Genomic DNA, 22,799 nt, shown 5'->3' with positions numbered 1-22,799 from the left:
ATTCATGGGGTTAGAATCTATAGTTTCAGAATTGTTATACATCGTTCTGAAGAACTGCTTAAAGCTCATTATCATGAACGGGGTCACGTGACTTCAGGTGTGGCTGTTTGAGGTTACGCAGGTAAAAAAAAGGCTACGTTTACCCAACTTTGACGGGTCAGGGTTAGCAGTTTTTTGTTCAGTAAACAAAACGACCCTGCAGACTGGCCAGTTCGTAACAAGAGGAAGGAAGACTGGAACCGGAAAAGCCGTGTGAAGTCCGTAATTATAGCTCAAGGAGAACGTCGTTTGTTTCGTGGTGGTCAGAAAATTCTTGAAATGGTCTATTTGATACATATATATTGAAAAAGCTTCTATTTCGATCGGATTTGTATTTGAAATAATAAACCTTTATTGAGTTCTGGACGGTGTGGACTTTTGGACAAGTTGGCTTTGCTCGCGTGAGTAGTGCACGAGGAGAAGAAAGGCGGTAAGTTGAACGGATTGGAGTACTATGCAGGTATCTGTATTTAATATGGTTTGGGTTAAAAAGTGGGGCTTTTATTGAAAACGTATAAATGCAATTTCTAGAAACCTGTAGTGAACGCGTGCTAAGAACGGATTATAATTTAGATTATCGGTTCATCATTTCGTGTTTTAAATTAATATTAATTATGCTCATACAAGAGGACAGAAAATGATTTCTGAAATAGCCTACAATGCTTTAAATAAAAGGTGCAGTGACCTTGTAAATAATTCCAGGCAGGATGAGCCATTCCGGAAGAGTCAAGACAAGTAAAACATTCTGTGAAGCTGAAATACTTTTTTTTTTTTTTTTTATACACAGACGCAATTTTTTTTTTTGTAATCATAGGCTGTAATGGACAATTATATTAATAGCTTTCTTTAACATAAACTGGAAAAAAAAACAACAACAAAAAAAAAAACATCAGTTACTGACTGCCATTTATGAGATACAACCCCGCATCAGAATAAGAATCAGCTTATTGCCAGGTGCATTAGTGTAACATTTTTTATTAAATGAAAATACAATATCAGTAACCTGATGAAACACGGTTATTAGTGGTAGTGATATTTCTGCATCGCAAATCATTTACTTATAGATGAAGTAGTGTAATAAAAAAACAAAATATCCAACTGTCACGACATGCACGCTGCTTGTCTGAGTAATCGACTCCATTCATTGAAAGGGCGTGTTCAAAATAATAGCAGTGTTGAGTTTAATTACAGAATTAATTATGTGAAAAAAAACAGGTATCATTTAATTGTCTTTTATTAAGGAAGAATGGAAGCAAATGTTTCACAAATTGTTATAAAATATATTTCCTTCTGAATTGCAAAGTAAAATGGCCGTTCCAAACATTGTTAGGAGAAGCAACGTAATTTGTTTCAAACGTTGATTGGAGAGGGGGAAACGTATAAAGCCCATCAAATTATAGGATACTAAGCTATAATTATCTTAAATGCTTTACAATGGCAACAAAAACGCAAAACACGCGGAGAAAAACGAGCAACTTCTGTTAAAACTGCTCGAAGAATAGTCAGAATGGCAAAGGAAAAAAGCATCACCTCCAGAAAGATCAAAGATTATCTAAAATGACCTATAAGTACTGTTACAGTCAGAACATGTTTGATCGAAGCTAAGCTATCAGCAAGATGCCCCCATAAAGCACAAATTTTGCATGGCATGTGCAAAATCGGTTTAAATACATCGTTTGGCCCAAAGAGAAATGGTGTAGCATTCTGTGGACTGATGAGAGTAAAATTGTTCTTTTCGGGTATTTAGTGTCATCGACATTACGTCAGGGGACCACTGGGTACTGAATTCAAGTCACAGTACACTGACAGTGAAGTATGGTGGCGCAAAAACCATGGTATGGGGATGTTTTTCATACTATGGTGTTGGTCATATTTATCGTATACCAGGGATGGGTCAGTTTGAATACATCAAAATACTTGAAGAGATTATGTTGCCCTATGCCGAAGAGGAAATGCCCCTGAAATGGGTGTTTCAACAAGACAAGGACACCAAACACACGAGTAAGAGAGCAACATCTTGGTTCCAGACAAAAAGGATTGAGATAATGGAGTGGACAGCTCAATCCCCTGACCTCAACCCCATTGAAAACTTGTGGGGTGACATAAAAAAATGCTTTTCTGAAGCAAAACCCCCAAATTCACAGGAACTGTGGAATGTAATTCTTTCATTCTGGGCTGAAATACCCGTTTCTAGGTGCCAGAAGATGGTTGACTAGATGCAACGCAGATTATGTTTACAAATAAATATTACGTTTGAAGAGAAAAATGTGGACACTGCTATTTTTTTTTACGGATTAATAGTCCTTTGCTTCCTGTAAAAGAATAACACCAGCTTGATAAAATTGGTTAATGCTTTGATTTGGAATCGAATGTGTAATATTTCCACTACATTTGAAATATGGAAATAAAAGCTATGAAATTGCACATTTTATTCACTTTTATTAACGCAATGCTATTTATTTGAACACAACTGTATGCTTACACATACAATGAATTTGACTTTGTAACCAAAGCTTCCAGTGCACAACAATACAGTACAGCAACAAGACAGATACTAATTTAAAGAAAATTGAATAGAAAATAAAACATAAAGTATTCACAATAAGACTATATACACACACACACAGAGTGTAAATTAAAATCTGTTATATACAGTGCAAGGGAATGTAATGGCAGAAGAGGTAGGATGTGTTGGATAATATAAAAAGACTAAACTGTGTATTTATTGCACATAATTATTGCTCAATGGGGCAGTTTGAACTGTTCAAGAGATGGATTGCCTGAGGGAAAAAACTGTTCCTGTGCCTGATGGTTCTGGTGCTTGGAGCTCTGTAGCGTCGGCCAGAAAGCAACAGTTCAAAAAGACATTGGGCTGGGTGAGTGGGTTCCAGAGTGATTTTTCTAGCCTTTTTCCTTACTCTGGAAGTGTACAGTTCTTGACGGGAGGGCAGGGGGCAACCAATAATCCATGCCATGCAGCCATAGCAACCCTTTGATATGTGTTTTTATTTAAGACAAAGAAATGGACAATGACGTCGAAGCGCAAGATACTTTTCCAGTGCAAAGGGATGAAGAAGGTGAGAATCAAGGAGCGCAAAAGAGAAGGGGTCAGAGGGTAGAGAAGTTTCACAAGAAAGTTTCTAGATGGATGCTTCCAGAGGAGTTACATGAGACTTATTTGGAGCGCGCCAACTGCTGCCCACCACCTATCTTTATCATCCTCATCAGTTTAGCAGAGGTACAGTAAATGTTTGATGCACAACAGTAACTTTTGTATCGCTAGACACTTATGTTTCTAGTGAAATGATAAAGCAAATGGTTTCTACCATTACCACTGTCAAGAGATGTATTTCTGTACTATAAATATACTATATTTGGTAACTATACCAATCAATTTGCTGACACGTGCCAAAAGATGTGTTAACACAGCTAAGCCAACAATGATGCTTTTTGACAACAAAGCTGGCATAATGAACACTGTTGGGTAAGTTACTTAAAAGTAATCCACTACAAATTACTGAATATTTTACTTTATTACACAACATTTTTTATCAGATTAATTTACTAATTAATCATGTTACTAATTACTTAACATTTAAGTTACTTTCTAAAAAAATGTTTCAGCTCAAATTCAAAATAATGACTATTTCTCATTGTTAGGTTAGGTTAAACTATTGTCCCTATAGGGGAAATTGTCTTGGACTCGGCTGCTGCAACAACATACATGTACCATAAACAACAACAAAATCCATGTAACACAAAAAAGAAATATAAATGATAAGACAAAAAATTACTTTATGCAATATACAGAATATACACACACATATATACATACATAACACAAAACAAATCCAGTTCAATGTTTCACCTGTATAACACTTAATGCTCTACGGTCTACAGTACTGTTTAAGACATTAATTGATACTGGCACAAAATATTGTGCATATAAAATATAGCGATTGCTCTTACACATACAGTGCATCTGGAAAGTATTCACAGTGCTTCACTTTTTCCACATTTTGTTATGTTACAAAATGTATTTAATTATTTTCCTTAAATGTCTACAAACAATAATAACATAATGACAACGTGAATTTGAAATCTTTGCAAATTTATTAAAATTAAAATCACATGTACTAGTATTCACAGCCTTTGCCATGACACTCAAAATTGAGCTCAGGTACATCCTGTTTCCACTGATCATCCTTGAGATGTTTCTACAACTTGATTGGAGCCACCTGTAGTTATTTCAGTTGATTGGACATGATTTGGAAAGGCACACACTTGTCTGTATAAGGTCCCACAGTTAACAGTTCATGTCAGAGCACAAACCAAGCCATGAAGTCCAAAGAATTGTCTGTAGACCTCTGAGACAGGATTGTATCGAGGCACAGATCTGGAGAAGGTTACAGAAAGAATTCTGCAGCATTGAAGGTCCCAATGAGCACAGTGGCCTACATCATCAATAAATGGAAGAAGTTTGGAACCACCAGGACTCTTCCTAGAGCTGGCCGCTCGGCCAAACTGAACGATCGGGGGAGAAGGGCCTTCGTCAGGGAGGTGACCAAGAACCCGATGGTCACTCTGACAGAGCTCCAGCATTTCTCTGTGGAGAGAGGAGAACCTTCCAGAAGAACAACCACCACTCATGCCTGTATGGTAGAGTGGCCAGACGGAAGCCACTCCTCAGTAAAAGACAGATGTCAGCCAGCCCGGAGTTTGCCAAAAGGCCCCTGAAGGATTCTTCACCATGAGAAACAAAATTCTCTGGTCTGATGGAACAAAGATTGAACTCTTTGGGAATGGCAAGTGTCATGTCTGGAGGAAACCAGGCACCGCTCATCACCTGGCCAATACCATCCCTACAGTGAAGCATGGTGGTGGCAGCATCATGCTGTGGGGATGTTTTTCAGTGGCAGGGACTGGGAGACTAGTCAGGATTGAGGCAAAGATGAATGCAGCAATGTACAGAGACATCCTTGATGAAAACCTGATCCAGAGCGCTCTGGACCTCAGACTGGGGTGAAGGTTCATCTTCCAACAGGACAACGACCCTATGCACACAGCCAAGATAACAAAGGAGTGGCTAGGGACAACTCTGTGAATGTCCTTGAGTGGCCCAGCCAGAGCCCAGATTTGAACCCGATTGAACGTCTCAGGAGAGATCTTAATATGGCTTCATCCAACCTGATGGAGCTTGAGAAGAATGGGAGAAACTGCCCAAAAATAGGTGTGCCAAGCTTGTAACATCTTACTCAAAGAGACTTGAGGCTGTAATTGGTGCCAAAGGTGCTTCAACAAAGTATTGAGCAAAGGCTGTGAATAATTATGTACATGTGATTTTAAATTTTTTTTTATAAATTTGCAAATATTTCAAACTTCTTTCACATTGTCATTATGGGGTATTGTTTGTAGAATTTTGAGGAAAAGAATGAATTTAATCCATTTTTGGAATAAGGCTGTAATATAACTAATTGTGTCTTGAGTTATTTTGCCCTACTGTATTATCTCATCTAAACTCCATACATGATGCAAGGTTTCAACCAAAGCATGAACATTTTATACTGGCCTCAATGGTGTTTAAATGTGTGTGCACAATTTCATAGGTTCAATCTCTTTTTAAACCCGTTTCAGTTGGGAGTGTTTATCTACTATGCAGTATGGAAGCCCCAGAAGCAGTGGATAACCTTAGGTACGGGAATCTGGGAGAGTCCTCTTACCTATAAGCCTGAACTACGTAAAGAGGCGTGGCGGTTCGTCTCCTACATGTTTTTGCATGCTGGGTAAGTGGACATGCTGCTTTTGTCTACTCGCCCCACTTTTAGTATTGACTGTCTTTTGTGAGACTATTGTGGTTACACATGAATGACACAATTTGTTTAACTCATTCCAGTGGAGGGCTAGAAACTTAAAGGGATAGTTCACCCAAAATGAAAATTCCTTTACTCACCATCATGTTGTAACACAGATGTATGCAGAATTCTGCCTAACATCTCCTTTTGTGTTCCACACAAGAAAGAAAGTCATACAGGTTTAGAACAACATGAAGCATTAAATTGATTGGTGTTTGATATATATGTTTGACTGCCTTTCTTCGTTTAGGGTGGAGCACATCATGGGCAACCTGTTGATGCAGGTGCTGCTGGGCATTCCCCTGGAACTTGTGCATAAGGGGTTTGAAGTGGGCATGGTCTATATGGCTGGGGTCCTTGCAGGTGAGCTTTTGCATGTATAATCAGACTTTGTTTTTTTTGTAGTTGGGATACTATGGGTATGTCCCACTCTGTGCACAGTATTCAGAATTTAATTTGGGATGGAATAGCTTGATGAAATTCCGCATATTTTGTCAAAAGGAGTAAATGAAAGCACAGTCCATGTGATATGGTATCCCACATTGCAGTGCTTTGACTTGAACTTCCTTTTCGAGTGATTAATGAACCTAAAATGATTTCAATCACAATCGTATTATTTATGTTGTGACTTCATTATTATTTGATTGGACTACCAATCGAACAGTGTATTTATGTGACAGCAATATAGTGTACCAGTTTAAAATGTTTGTTAGACACTGTATACTGTTTCACGTAGGCCTACTATTTTTTACAAAATAGTAAGCCGTATACAGTACATACTATGTAGAACTCAGCTGGCAGTGCATGAGAATTCCATTCAGAACATGCTATAAGTCTTACAATGTGCTTAGAAATTAAAAACATTTCCAAACTCTTCTTATTTGTATTGCACCAACAGGAAGGAAACTCTAAAAATGGCTTGAAATGAATTTACTTTATCTTTTAGTTTTAGTATATGTATGATATATGTAAGTTTTCTTCTCTGGCCCCACTTCATATTCTCGTGAAACACTGAAAGGTGCTTTTTTTTTTAAGGTGTTAATTTTTGCAATTAAATTTTTTAATAGTATTAATAAAATTGTTGCTGTATCGTTTTTTTTTTTTCACTTCCTGAAAATTCAGTAATGTTTTTCCCCATTTCCTGTGACTAAAATTGGCACGTATACATTTCCAGTAGGTACAAACTCGACTTGACTGCACATCCTAGCACAAAAACTGATTGTGTGGAGAAGTGCATGCTTATTTATTATGTGTGAAGCATGTCCCAGGCATTATAAACATGTAAGCAGATTTACTGTACAGAGAATGGAGACTTCACAGGTGTGGATGAGATGCCAAGCTGCACATAATGCATCGCCGGAAAACACACTCACTGTCATCTGAACCAGTGTCAAAAGCAGGCTAGAGAGAATAAACAGCAGCCAGAGAAAATAATATTTTTAAGATTTTAAACTTCAGCATTCATTTAGTTTATATATGTGTTTACAGTGACTTATAATGCATTTGCAATGTACACTTAAGTTTGTCTTGCTAATAAAGCTTGATATAAATTGAATCTACCCTTTTGATCCTATTATTAAAAAGTCCACTGGAAAACGGCAGAAGATTTTGCACCGCTTTTACAGCGTGACCACTGCAAAAAACTGAACAGTTTTTATATTACACATATATTAAAATAAATGATGACTAACCAAAAAAAATAACCAATAAGGTTCTTTGAGATAAAGTAAATATATTCATGATTATATTTGAATGTTTGTTTTAATGTACTATGATTATTCATGATTAATCACAGAAAACTTTTAATTAGTGATTAATTAGTAAAACAAATTTAATCGATTCACAGCCCTAATATACATGAATCCTTTTTCAGGTTCCCTCGCCAGCTCCATCTTTGATCCTCTCAGTGCACTTGTGGGGGCCTCAGGTGGTGTCTATGCCCTCATGGGTGGTTACTTCATGAATGCCGTGGTGGTGAGTAGATTTACAGTAATCAATTAATTTGATGGGATTTTTTAAAAATACAATTCTGATTCAAATTATATATTCAACACCCTAACTAAAGTTTCCTTTTCCTATAGAATTTCAGGGAGATGTTTCTACCTCTGGGAATATTTCGGATCGTAGTAATCCTTCTCATTGGTGCGTCTGTGTATTTCTACTTTCTACTCTACTGTTGATATCTGGATAAACTATGCATTGAGCTCTGGCTCCTGACCTATTGTATGATATTTAATTAATAATTAAGATTTTATTTTCCAGTTGGGACAGATGTAGGCTTTGCTATTTACAGAAGATTTATTGTCCATGACACTGCCATGAAGGTGACTCTCTTTTGTCTTTTCCACTGAATTAAACAATAGCGTAATCCTGTAGCTACACAGTACAACCATATTAAACTCTAAAGTAAATTAAGTTTTTTTTTTTTTTTTTTTTTATTTCATTTAGTTATTCGTTTTAAAATGTTTTGGTCACTTTGAAGCAAACACATTAATTGAATGATGAAATATTTTTTTCTTTTATTGTAGTCAGGGTGTATCTTGTTACCATATTGCTAACTTCTTACAGGAAGTCTCACATTTTAACCTGTATATCAGATTTTATTCTTGCTTGATTAGAATCCAATATCTTACAAAAATAATTTCTTCATACAACACTTCATTACATAATGAACTAATCTGGAATTTCTTTATGTCAAGGTGATCTATTATCATTGCATTTTCATTGAGAAGGTCATATCTTCTTCTTTGTCAGGTGTCTTTTGTGGCCCACATTGGCGGTGGTATAGCAGGCATGACCATTGGTTATGTGTTTTTCACCAACTACAATAAAGAGCTCTTGAAGGACCCACGCTTCTGGATGTGCATTGTTGGATACATTGTCTTCTTCTTGTTTGCTGTCATTTTCAACATCTTCTTGTCCACAGCACCTGCTTGAAGGTGTTTCTGTAATGGTTGAAGCTATGCCCCTATTCACAAAGGAAAATCCTGGCTTTAAAAAAAAGAAGAAAAAAAAAAGCCTTTCTCGGGTCACTATAACTAAGACAATTCTATTCATCATTATGTTTACATACTCTGGTTGGATGCTAATACACTACATAGATTTTAAAAGTGAATATTTTTGAATGTATAGATTGAATTTGATAGATTTGTAAAATGCTGTTATTGATATGCAAATATGAACTTTTTTTTGGTTTTGCTTTGAGACCTTTGCTTTTGACATCCTCAAATATGTAACTCCTCAGGAACAAATACAAGTGTAATATTTGTATTTTGAAGGGTTTGTTATTGCAGGGCCATTTATTTTTTTATCGACAGGATTAATGAGCCCTTGGTGAGTTCAAATGGTTATTTAAAATACTTGGTTTGTCATTTTATTGACAAGATTATTGATAAAAGGTGAAGATTTAATGTTCACTTAACTTGTTTGAGAATGTGACCATTGTGTTTGTAGGCAGGAAAAAGACTGTATTAGTGCCCACTGGAGAACGTTTCCCTGATTATTATCTGACAAGATGAGCCCCTAAACCTATTCCTAACTACTGTTACAGGCCTGAGACTGTGCCAATTAATGGGGCAACTTTCTCCATTGTGTGGTTTGCAGGTAGCAAAAAAGTAGCTTTTTGGTTAAAAACCACCCCTAGAGAAAATACAATGCAATGTAATGACAGGACTCAATTTTGGAGGTGCTATCTCTCCATTATTTTAACTCTGATATGCAAAAATCTATAGTGGGCTGCATGTAGGCTGACCACAACCTGAGGTCACACTAATGTAGTTTAAATGTGGTATTGCATAAGCTATGATCATTAGGAATTTGTGTCAAATAAATGCTAATGACATGTATTTACAATGACCTTATATTTTTTTCCCCTGGTTATCATATTCAGTTTTAAAGCTGGGTTTTAGGTTGGAATTTTGGTGGTGATTAAGAAAATGTGTAAACCTTTTCTTAGGTGTTTTTAAGGTAATTGTCAGTTTTACAGATTTTTTAATATTGTAATGAAATGATGTATTAAATATTTTAAAGACTAAGGTGTCCATACCGGCCTATTTCATATCTATTGTGTTTGCTTGTTTTACAGCCGTTTTTTTTCCTGGTTGATGAATTTGGGTGAGGGAAATGCTCTGGCAGATTGAGTGGTTTGAGGTGAAGTGAGTTTACGCTGGAATGTGTTCCACAACAAATGCTATTCCGAGTCCCTCTGTTCCCTCAATTCTAACTAGCTGACTGTGGTTCTCCAAAAGAAATTGATTGCTGGCCAGTATGGATACCGTGAACATTCCATGTTTGTAGTCCTTGAAAATTAATTTAGTTTAAATCTTTTTGAGTTTTCTGCAGACATATAGAAGGTACACAACAATTACAAAGCAAGGCAGAGCGCCTGACAAACAAAGAAAAATAATAAACAAAACTACCACAAGAACACAAATCCAGCACATGTGTAGACGATCTGCCGGAGATTGCTTACATCTATTGCAGGCATCACTTCTATTGGGGAAATTTTTTCCAGTTTAGCAGTGGTGAAGTGGGCCCTATGGCACACTTTACATTGCATTAGAGTGTGTATAGCACAGATGGATGAGCAGTGTACTAAACTAAGACTGTCCGTCCACTGGTTGTCAGAGATGTCAACACCCAAGTCTGTTTCCAGGAATCTTTGAGGGAGTGCATTGGAAGTCCATTGAGTCCGTAGTTAGGAAGCTCATTTTACCATAAATAATAGATATTAGCCGCCTTTGACCAGGGTCAAGGGTGAGAAACTGATCAATTTCTGATTCAGGGGGATGATTGGGAAAATAGGGAAACAGCTTCTGAACAAAATGCCTCACAATTTATGACTGTTAGGCAAGTTAAATTTAACTGACTGGGATGAGAAAGACAAAAAGACCTCGTCCTCATATAAGCCATTAAGTGTACCAAGACCTTTAGTTGTCCAGCTACGAAAGGCGTGGTCCAAGAGGGATGGAGGAAATAAGTGGTTATTTAAAATCGCCGTATGAATCAAGGCTCTGAAGACCAAATTATTTTCTGAATTAAAGCCAAATCTTGTTTTTTAATTCTTATTAATTCATTTATTTTTTCTTGATTTTCTCTGAAGTCCTCATGGTGGCATAACGACTCGATCCGGGTCGACAAGACCGTCCACGTCTGAGACCATCAATCCATGCATCTTAACGCGTGGCTTGTTGAGCGCGTTACCATGGCGAGTAGCATGAAGCCTCCACACACGCTATGTCTCTGTGGTAACACACAACTCACCACGTGCCCACCAAGAGCGAACCACATTATAGTGACCACGAGGATGTTACACTATGTGACTCTACCCTCCCTAGAAACCAGGCCAATTTGGTTGCTTAGAGTGCTAAGTCACTCAGCACGCCCTGGATTCGAACTCCAGGAGTCGTAGTCAGCGTCAATACTCGCTGTGCTACCCAGGCCCCCTAAAGCCAAATCTTAATAGTGCTGGTGACTACTGGATTGCTCGAGATTTTGTGGACCTCAATGGGAAGCTGAGAGCAGATTATAGAAGATGATAATTCGGTATGAACCCAGGGCGGACAAAAGTCGGAACCTTTATACTGTAGCTGACCCAATAAAGTAATTTATTAAAGGGTAACTAAACCCTAAACCAACTTTTTTTAGTTAATGATCTGTAAGAATGGGGCTTTATTAGTACTGGTCATTGATTCAAGTAATTTTTTTGACATTTGTGTATAAAGTGTTTTAATTCTACAATATATGGTGTAAAAACGTCTGAGTGCTGCCCTCTTCAGGTTGAACGGTGGCTACTGCAGTTGAATTTTCCTATTGGCTGTGTGCAGTACTTCGTGACGTAAGCGGTGACAGCTGACGTAAGCAGGTTCCAACTCACCACGCCCTTGGTATGAGCTACCACGCCCATGGCAGTATAAAAACCATCTTGTTTCGTCAAAACCACTGTAGCGAGTCAGGAGTTGGAATTGCGAGTATTGAAAACGATCAGGATAGAGTATTTTAGCATCTATTTAGCATAGCATTTATATAGTTATTTAGATTATTTCGTGTAGCCTAGGTAGTTAATTAGCATATTTGTTAGTGTAGTATTGTTAGAAGCATAGTTAGTTAGTAGCATAGTATTGCGTCAGTTAGGATATCTTCAAGTTAGCGTAGATTATCTATATTTAGTACAGTGGTCAGGATGGTACGTAGGTGTAGTGTTGCTGGTTGCAACAGCACTGCTGGACTGTATAGCTTTCCAGCAGACTTGGAAATTAGGCACCAGTGGTTGCATGTCCTTGGGCTGGAAGACTGCTAGTTCCCGCCTATAGTTGTAGGAGTGTGCAAACTGCATTTTACGCGGGATTGCTTCTCCAACGCAATGGAGGTGGAAATGGGCTTCTCCAAACAGCTCGCGCTGAAAAGCGACGCAGTGCCAAACGCTGCTCCTCCTGCATGGACTCCACCACCGCAGCGGCGTCTTGAGGTGAGTGATCATATATATTTGAATCACAATTTATGGTTAGGCTATAGTTAATCCTCTGGGGTCGTCAAACGCATTTTGCTGGATTTTTTCACATAACTGCAAAATATGAATATGCCTACAGCGCGCGCTATTGACATCAACTCGATAAAACTCATCAGATTCATGTACATGTCGTCTTGCGACCGTGTGAGGAATAATAATAACATAATAGTAATACAACTCACCCTCCTCCACTTCAGGTGAAGGTGGGGGAGAAAAGTCCTCGACTTCAAAAGACCGCTCCGTGGCAAAGCTACTTGCATCACTCCAGTCACTCTCCATTTTAGAGTCTGACATCAGCTCTGTATGATGTAGTATCTTTTTTTGTGCAGGAAAATGTTGATTCCAAAAGTACGATGTGCTTCCTTATACAACTTTTTATTTTACTAGGAAAATATCACATTCATGTGAAAAAATGGACTAAAGCTAAGCCAAGCTTTGATCACTTTATAAAAGAGATTAAACAGTATGGTAATACATTAAATCAAATTAAGAACAAAAAAGCAAGAAAGACCTATGAAGCTTTGTGTTACTACAAATTATTGTAATTTTACCCCTGGCATAACCTTTTTTTTTCTTATGTTTGTTAACTTCTATTGGTTGAGAATGTGTATATTCATGTACACATCTTTGTATATTTTTTTTGTTGTAATAAAAAAAAAAAAAAAAAAAAAGTCTGACAGCAGCTGTCAACTAATCCGTCACTACGGGTCTCAGGTGCACGCCCCCCCGCTCAGCCCTGCCCTCGTTTCGTCCCCTCTATCCCCGCTGGGGTCTGCCCACTTTTCCGGCATTTTTCAAATATTGCTAGTGGGTGGAGTCAGACTCTGAGCAGGGGTTTAGTTACCCTTTAATGTTACATGCCTAGAAGTAGTATCAAATATTTGGAAGCGCAAGACACCCCCTTCAGATTTGGAAAGCTGGAGAACTGATCTCCTAATATTAGCTTCCTTGTTATTCCAGACGAACCCACTCAATTGCTAATCCAAACTACTAAAAAATTATTTATTAATACAAATTGTAATGTGCTGGAACAGATATAAGAATTTCGGCAGAATAAGCATTTTTATAAGATTCACACTGCCTGCTATAGAAAGAGGAAGGTAAATTCACCTAGCAATGTCTAATTTACAGTAGTGGCTGAAATTTCTTAAGGAACAGATCTTAAGGAGCTAGAGATGAATATCCCCAAGTATTTGAACCCATCTGGGGCTAACTTAAATGGAAAAGCGGAATGGGGAACTGTATTCACCTATGTGTTTACAAAAAATTTGCTTTTTTGAAGATTTAACTTATACCCTGATAGGTGACCAAACTGGTCAAGAAAAAAACATATGGGGGGGAAGGGATCGGAAACATATAATAAAAGATTGTACGCATAGAGAGATAGTTAGTGGACCAGGCCATGACGGGTGATGCCTTTGAACCAATTGTGGCTACGTAGCTGTAGCCTAAATGTGGCTCAATAGCTATATTGAACAGCAGTGGAGAAAGCAGGCAGCCCTGCCGTGTCCCACATTGAAGCAGAAATGGTGGCGAGTGAATTCCGCTGGTATGCACCGACGCAGATGCGAATGCATACAGAAGTTGAATCCCAGGATGTAAATTTAGAATCAAATCCAAATTTTCCAATCACAAAGAACAGATAGCCCCAATCCATCCTGTTGAAGGCTTTCTCCACATCCAGTGCTACTATGACTTCATGGGTGTTGGGAGAAGGAGAGAAAATAATATTAAATAGCCTCAGAGTATTGAAAAAGGATTATCTCCCCAATGTAAAGCCTGTTTGATCCGACAAAAATATGGAAGGCATTACACATTGAAGGTGGAGAGATAGGATTTTAGCTAGTATCTTACAGTATACATATAGGAGTGAAATTGGTCTATAATTACTACAAAAGGTAGGATCCCTATCTATCTTCAAAAGCACAGTGATAGATGCCATGTAAAAAGTCCATGGTAATAGGCCTTTGTGAAAGGAATCATTGTACATTCTTACTAAAATTGGAACTAATAATGTTGAGTATGCCGTATAAAATTAAACTGTTAAGCCATCAGGACCTGGAGACTTCACATTTTGCATTGATTTAATCACTTGCTGGACTTCCACAGTGGAGATAGGGCTACCCAATACCCCTACCATACTTTAGTAAATTCTAGGGTATATTAGTGAGTCAAGGGGATTGGGAGTCGTTGCTGAAATCGAGGGGTATTCAGAGGTATAAAGATTAGTGTAATATTCAGAGAAAGATCAGTTGATTTCAACCGGATCCAAAATAATACTACCACTAGGGGATGTAATTCTTGAGATTAGTCTGGAGGCACTGGCTGCTCGGGCCTGCTGGGCTAGGACTCTACCCACCTTATCGCTGTGTTCTAAGCGTTGCTTAGATTGTATCGAAGGGTGTCTGAAGTTTTAAGATGTGTTTCCTGCAGAAATATTATGTCCCCTTTAAGATGTTGCAATTGCATCAGAACCTTACCAATTTTAACAGCTTTATTCATTCCTTTGGTATTCCATGAAATAAGGCACAAATTCATTGTGTGCAATGACACCTCCAGGTAACTTAGAATCAGTCAAAAGTCATCTTATTGAACTAGAATAAACAAAACATAAATGTTGCATTGAGATGGGACCACAAATTGTAAACAATCCCGGCTGCCTGTAGCAGCTCAAAGATCCATACATTTGGCAAAGGCAGCTTCCCGGCTCCCCAGCCAATTTAGCAGCAAGCCCAAAATAGGCACCATGTCCACATCAAATCTCATCAGGATGGAAAGATGCTATACAGTATTTAGCTTCTGCGACCAATGCAAATCTTTTCCTACCTCCCTCCTTTGTTACAATGGTGAGCCTGGCCAGGAACAGTAGGGCTGGTTTGAGGACCAGATTATAGAGTTAAGATATAACCTCCCTGTACTTGAACACCACTGCAGCATAGTCTTCAAAAATACCGATAGGCACGCCTCGATACTAAAGCATCCCCTTCCTAGCTTGGGCTTCATGGATGATCTTTTCCTTTTGCTGATACCTGTGTAACCGGTTGATAACAGGCCTAGGCCTCTGCCCTGGCCTCGGTTTATTGGACAATGTCCGATAAGCCCTGTCACATTCCGGCAGAGAATCCTGGACACCATCACCAAAAAGCTCCGCAAGAAGTTCAGAGAAGAAGGTAGAAAGTCGAGACCCCTTAATGGATTCAGGTAAGCCAATAATTCTGATATTGTTTCACTGGCTATGGGACTCGAGATCAACTACATTAGCTAGTAGCTTAGCATTGCTCTCCATTAGCATAGCAAAGGTAGATTCTAAGGCCTGCGTGCGTTCATCCTGAGAGTTAACGTAGGCCTCAAGCGAAGCAATCCTTAAGGCATGGTTGGCCAATGTCGCCTGAATTCAGTCCAAATTTGCCTCAAGTGTCGAAAAAGTGACTTTAAAATCAGCCGAGAGAGCATTTCGATGATTTTCTAAAAGGCTAGCTATGGCCGCCATGCTAACATATTCATCTTCTCCCCGTATGCCTCCGTTTTGGTATTCTGGTCTTTCCTACTTTGTTTTATTGATTTAGCTGCCATAATTAAGTGCCACACTGTATGCGATGAAGATATCGTCCACTTGTTAGTGAAATAGAGAGAAGTCACAGGTTTTTAGGGGACATAAAGAGCAACATGCAGGTTGGACACCCCTATATAGCATAGTGTATGTTGATGATAAAACAACTAGATTTTCTGAACTGGAGTAATATATATTTAGCCATTAACGATATTTTGAGATAAATTGTGATAAAATAACTTCCGCGTCTATAAAGCACTAACCGGAAGTGACGATGTCCGAGGGAGTCTGGTCAAGCTCAAGCTCAGGTTACAATGGATGCGAATGAAGAAACCGAGTTCTCCGGTGTGGACGAACATGCCTATGATGGCCCACAGGCCTATAATTATGAGCCTCCTAGGCGAGATAGAAGCCAGGGGGAGAAACAATGGGCAGAGAGAAGTAGAGTTGTGGTGTCAAGAAAACCAGTGGCGAATAGGGCAAGTGACTTGGTGAGTTAATGTAAGTTAGCACCGTGGCTAACGCTGGTTCATCTACTGTAGGGCTAGTACCTTGGTGTTATGCAATAAATCTGCTTTAGCAAACATACGTTCGACCTTGTTCTTGATTAAACATCCATTTAGATTGTCTTAATTTAAGCCAGCAACGTTTTGTCTTCTCATATTCTATGCTGACAGAAAATAAATATTTAATATTATAAAAATATATTATATAAAAATATTATACTATTATTATAACGAAATTACACAAATTAAGAGTTAAAATAATTAAAAGTAAGACTTACTCTGCTAAGTGCTCGTTTTCGTTGCACAGAATGTCTGCTAACGTTAGCACTTGGTCCTCCAGTCCCGCCCGCGCCAAAATCCGGTGTAAACTTTGACGGTGGACTTGATTCCATCGATTGCACCGAAGGAACAGCATCAGTAATCATCCTCACGTGGTCCTTACTCTGAAATCCCATCCGAGACTCCAACATATCTCCAGGTCGATAATTCTCCGGAGTGAAATGTGCGCCACAAACAACCGAGTGTGTGGTAACAGACGCGGCAGTGAAGTCTGCTCTCTTCACCTGCACAAAACGCACCCAAGACCGAAAAGCCTTGTTTTTCCTAGAAGGAAAATGATGGACACGATGTCCTGACAGGCTGGAATTCGTGCAACCAGCACAAACACAATAATTTACCATTATGGCTTCTCTAAAACTCGATCTAAAACTTTCTGTCTCTCACTACTGCTCTAACTACATCAACACCCAACAATGAAAGAGCTGACCGCGAGCTCTTTTATTTGCCTCGCCCTACGTCATATGACGCGTTGCTATAGCGGGAAAGGCGTATTTCCAGAGCCTAGCACATTTTCATCAAAATCTCTACATCAAATGAGATTTCATTAGTAATTTCTACATATGTGTTTTTAAAAGACCTCTGCAGACAATATAAAGTATTAATTCAGTTATAAATTCAACCTGCATGTTTCTCTTTAAAGAATTAAAAGTTTTGTGAGCGAGACTCAATACTTGTTACTTTCACACCTACTCATTCATGCGATTATCTAATCAGCAAACCGTGTGGCAGAATTGCAATGCATAAAATCACTCAGATACAGGTCAGGAGCTTCAGTTAATGTTCATATCTAACATCAGAATGGGGGAAAATTTTATTTCTACTGTGGAATGACTGTTTGTGTCAGATGGGCTTTTTTGAGTATTTCTGAACTCCTGTGATTTTCACGCACCACAGTCTCTAGAGTTTACTCAGAATGGTCCCAAAAACAAAAAATATACTGTGAGCTTCAGTTCTGCAGATGGAAACACATTGTTGATGAGAGAGGTCAATGGAGAATTGCCAGACTGGGTCGAGATGACAGAAATATACAGTAACTCAGATAAAAACTCTACAATTGTAGTGAGCAGAATAGCATCTCAGAATGCACATGTCAGACCTTGAGGCAGATGGGCTACAATTCTGCCGTACAGAAGCAGTGCGCTTGCCAACAGACCTTGACACATTCGGAAACCCTCGTTTGCTGCCAGCAGAGAGGAAAGTGGGTGTCACAAGAGTTCAGGTGACTTGTTGCGTCAGATGTGCAGGGCACCAATGATTTTTTTAAATATTTTTTGGCTTTGTCGTATCTGCATGACACGCAGAGGTTTTAATCACAGGCAGTCTGTCCATACTGCTGTAAGGTCAATGGCATCGGCTGGCACATTGAATTCACAATCATGACTATAAGTTGGTACCAAGAAGTCCTGCTTGTTTTGTGTTTAGTTGAGACCTTTAATGATGACCAGGATGGTATGAGTTTATATTAACTTGATAAGTGTAACAAGCAGGTCTCAAACACAGGTCTCCGGTGTGGGAGTGGTACTGACTATCCACTGAGCAGTAGGGTAGAAAAAAAAAGTGACGAAAATCCAAGTAGAGAGCAGAAGGCAAATGTACAAAGAGCTTAATCCACAAGGGAAAAGAAAATTTCCAACAAATCTTTTGAATCCAACAAAGAATACTTGAACAGAAAACATCCAAAAACCATTTAAATCCAACCAAGGGGAAAAAATATAGAATACAATCCACACATAACAGGGCAGGCAAAGAGAACAACACTAGGGACTGATGGCTATGCGGAATGGTCCGATGAACCACTGGCTTACGGGATTCCACCCGTAATGGCAGGTTCCTCATGGAGAGCCATATTCTTAGACCCAGGCGAAAAGAAAGGGGCAAGTCTGCGATAGCGATTGGCCTGTCGCTGATAGACTTGCAAGGCCCAGAGAAGTTTGGACCGGGCTTTCCTCCAGGTCGACCGACACTGCCTGACGAACTTCAGGGCCGAAGAGACCCAACAACTTCTTGCTCGGGAATGGGGGGTTGGATTGTGTTTTGAGTTACAATGAAGATTCTTATTAACGTTTTCTTTTTATTTGGTAGAGATACATTGGTGTTTTACAATTATTTATGTTTAGTCTCAACAAAACTATACTAGAGATAGCAATGTATTTGGATAGCATTTTGTAGAACTGCATGAGTAGTTTTGCTGTTTAATTTGGTTAGCTGTTTAGCAATATCAGTTAAAAGCCCTCTGTAATTAATGCTGATAAGACTGAGATACTGTTACACTTGAGATGGAGACATTTTGTTTCTTTTTATTACACCGTAAAATCTAGATTTGATAAAAAAAAGCCATACTATTCAACCCATTTTTTGTTTGTGCATTTTTATTAATCTATTGTGTTTCTCTAAGGCATTCTTAGTTTATCTTGGAAAATTAATAAGACTTGCAAAAGACACTTGTAAATAATTATGAAATATTATATATATATATATATATATATATATATATATATATATATATATGCTTTACAATCTGAAAGTAGTTTGGTACTTAATTGGTACTCAATTTCCCCATGTTTTAGTTCAATACATGTCAATATTTAATTTAGTTCATAAAAGGTACTGCACGTTCCTGCACGAGTCTTGATCTTCATCTCTACTTTGAACAGTCACAAAAATGCCAGAGTGAATATAGAGGACTGGAACTTTCTTGGTGGGATTTTAGAGGTGTAATTAGAGGTGCACATCCATTCCACCATGGTGGGGAAGATCTGGCTGACCATCCTCTTCATCTTCTGCATGCTGGTACTTGGAGTGGTGTGAATGTGGAACAATGAACAGGTAGACTTTATCTGCAATACCGATCAGTCTGGTTGCCGCAACGTGTGCTACGGCAAAGCGCTCCCAATTTCCATCATCCACTACTGGGTGCTGCAGGTCATTTTTTTTATTCACCCTGTCTGGTTTACATGGGCCATGCCCTCTACCACCTCCGAGCCCTCGAGAAAGAGCGACAGCACCAAAAAATGGCATTGAGACGTGAACTTAAAGCAGTGGACATTGAGATGGCAGAGGTACGGCGCAAGATTGACCAGGGGAAGCCGAACAAAGCTCCATTGCGAGGGTCCCTGCTGTGCACCTATGTGGCTCACATAGTCTCCCGCTCCGCAGTAGAGGTGGGATTCATGACTGGACAATATCTTCTCTATGGCTTCCAACTAGATCCACTCTACAAACGTGAGCAGGAGCCCTGCCCAAACACGGTGGAATGCTTTGTATCTCGACCCACTGAGAAGAATGTCTTCATGGTGTTTATGCAATGGATAGCTGCCATTTCATTGTTTCTCAGTATTCTAGAGATCATGCATCTTGGCTACAAGAAGCTAAAAAAGGTTATCTTGAACTTTTACCCTGAGTTGAGGGATGAAATTGATGACAGCTACTATCCCAACAAGTTCAAGACAGATTCTGTGGTGCATCAGACATGCATCGGCACCTACACTGGCTGCACAGCCACCACTGCATCAGCACCCAGTGGATATAACCTCTTGCTGGAGAGACCATCTGCCATCTTGCTTGGATCTGCCTACCCTCTGTTGATTAACCCATCCACTGCTTTCTTACCTGTTAAGGATTATATGCAAACTACAAATTGTTCTGATGCTCCAATTACTAACGGAATAGTCCCACTGAGAACAACAGCAATTATAATACTAGCAGTGACACACTCTCACCACCTTGTAACTACATCAAGCCGTCAAAGCAAGAGGAGGTGAAGGATTCTGCCCACCCAACTCTACACAATAAAGGGCAGGAGTCCTAGACCTCAAACTCCTCAAGCCACCAAAGGGATTCTTCTCACACATAATCTAGTGTGGCAAAGAAGCCTTGGAAAGTCAATGCGCCTTGGAATTGCTCGACAGTTGTTGAAGGTAATGTCTCAGACTCTGATTCTTTGGAAGGTGCAAAAGCCTGCTGTCCGTATGCCACTGTGCGAACCCAAAAGGAGTAGGCTCACCACTCCTGATTCGATCGAAGAGTCCCGACATAGTCCGCAACGATTTTCCCCAAGCTGTTGCACCTCATTGGCAAGCAGACAAGTATCTCCTACAGATTTACAGGTATGACAACAACTTTTTTGTCTATTCACTATTAAAGACCATTTATTAATTTACCTACACTTCAAAATATTCACAAAATGTTTTTAATTAATTCAATAAATTTTCTTTAAATAACTCATATTTGTAATAATGTTTTAAATGTCTAAAAAGCTTAGAGTTTAAGGTTTTTCCAGTATTTAAATTGAGGACACAGAAAACTCCAAATGTGTGTGAGCTATATTGTCTATATTACACCTATGGAATTATTAATGAACTGTTTACACAGACAACATATTTATACATTTAAATATTTGCATTATGTTGTTTTCTTTACATATTAATATAAAAAATGATTAGCAATATATTTAATTAATGAGTAGTGTGACAGTAAATAGAGAACAACCTGTTCAATGGATCGTAAGTTTGATTTTGCACTAAATTTTACAGCACACTCTTCTGTAATTGAACAGCTGAAAAAAATATTTGTCTTATGTGTCACAGGTAAGTCTTATTACAATTTATAGACAATAATCATGTCTAAACAAGATTTCAATACAGGCAATATGTAAAGTCTTAGAAAGACATACAAATTTTTACATATATTTATAGTTTTTTGCTAGCAAGAAATGAGCATGCATTCTTTAATAATCATACACTTTTTTACCAGCAGGGGGAAGTTGGCATAGTAACTACCATTGCTAGTCCAACATATAGTTTTGTCAGATGTTCAGAATCAGAAACCTACAGTGGAAGAAGGCTAATAGAAAGTTTAGGCCTGAACTGAACTTTCTATTACATCACCCAATTAAATTATTCATACTTTTTTATTTATTACCATTTTGTACATTTTGTATTTTGTCTGATTTTATGTTTAGGTCTGATGTCATTGTCAGTTTTAAAATGTTGTTATCTCTTTTTATATGTCACACTCTGGCTTTGGAGTAACTAGTATTTTTACTAAATTTTTTGAACAAATTTGATAAAACAAAATAAAAAAAATGTCACTCCATATTAAAAGACGACAGACCCATTAGGAAATTCTTCCTTATTATTTCTTAAAGGGATAGTTCATTAAATTTATCCAACCTCATAACATCCCAGATGTATAAGACTTTCTTCTGCTGAAAACAAATTAAGCTCTGTAGGTCCTAGCAATGCAAGTGAATGGTTACCAGACCTTTCAAATTACAAAAATCACATGAAGGCAGCACGAAGTGGTTAAATCCATATCTTCAGAAGTGATACCACAAGTGTGGGTGAGAAACAGTTAAATATTTAAGTCCTTTTTTACTATAAATCTCCACTTTCAAGAGAAAGTGGAGATTTATAATAACAATAAAAAAAAGGATTTAACTTGATCTGTTTCTTACCCAAAGCAATTGCATCTCTGCAGAAGTCAAGTCAAGTGGTTTTTATTGTCGTTTCAACCATATACAGTTAGTACAGCACACAGCGAAACGAGACAACGTTCCTCCAGGACCATGGTGCTACATAAAAACAACATAGGACAAACACAGAACCACATGAGACTACACAACTAAATAAAATACCAATATAAAATACCTATATAAAGTGCACGTGCAAACATGTGCAAAAAGTACGTGACAGTACAAGAAATTTATGACAATGAACAGGACAATAGGCACAGTGAGAGACAGTGCAACGCCTGATATCTATTAAACCACTGGAGTAGTATGGATTACCTTTATGCTGCCTTTATGTAATTTTTGGAGCTTCAAAACTCTGGTTACTATTCACTTACATTTGTTCATTCACTTCCATTCGTTTGTGTTCTGCAGAAGAAAGAATGTCTGGAATCGTTTCATCGTTTTTTTGTCTAAAAGCCCAAAACTTGTTTGTACCATAATTTTCATGTGAACAACAAACTGTTAAAAAGTTGTTTTGTAAAACGTTTAACTT

At 38.4% G+C, this 22,799-nt stretch overlaps 1 protein-coding gene and 1 pseudogene across 1 annotated transcript; both read left to right on the top strand.

Moving 5' to 3' along the window:
• The first annotated feature begins 91 nt into the window (after positions 1–91).
• On the top strand, positions 92–9,917 carry LOC127656072 (rhomboid-related protein 2-like). The gene is made up of 8 exons (XM_052144233.1): positions 92–469; positions 3,054–3,277; positions 5,674–5,822; positions 6,142–6,254; positions 7,765–7,865; positions 7,973–8,033; positions 8,154–8,215; positions 8,646–9,917. Exons 2-8 carry the CDS (start codon positions 3,062–3,064, stop codon positions 8,826–8,828), a joined length of 885 nt encoding a protein of 294 aa, XP_052000193.1. The 5' UTR covers positions 92–469; positions 3,054–3,061; the 3' UTR covers positions 8,829–9,917.
• An 8,167-nt stretch (positions 9,918–18,084) lies between these two features.
• On the top strand, positions 18,085–20,906 carry LOC127656486 (gap junction alpha-9 protein-like; annotated as a pseudogene).
• Positions 20,907–22,799: the final 1,893 nt, after the last annotated feature.

This window comes from Xyrauchen texanus, chromosome 15 (genome assembly GCF_025860055.1).
Source record: "Xyrauchen texanus isolate HMW12.3.18 chromosome 15, RBS_HiC_50CHRs, whole genome shotgun sequence".
In the NCBI taxonomy this organism is placed as follows: domain Eukaryota; kingdom Metazoa; phylum Chordata; class Actinopteri; order Cypriniformes; family Catostomidae; genus Xyrauchen; species Xyrauchen texanus.
Note: the sequence above shows the minus strand (reverse complement) of the source record. Positions and strands in the feature narration are given on the sequence as shown.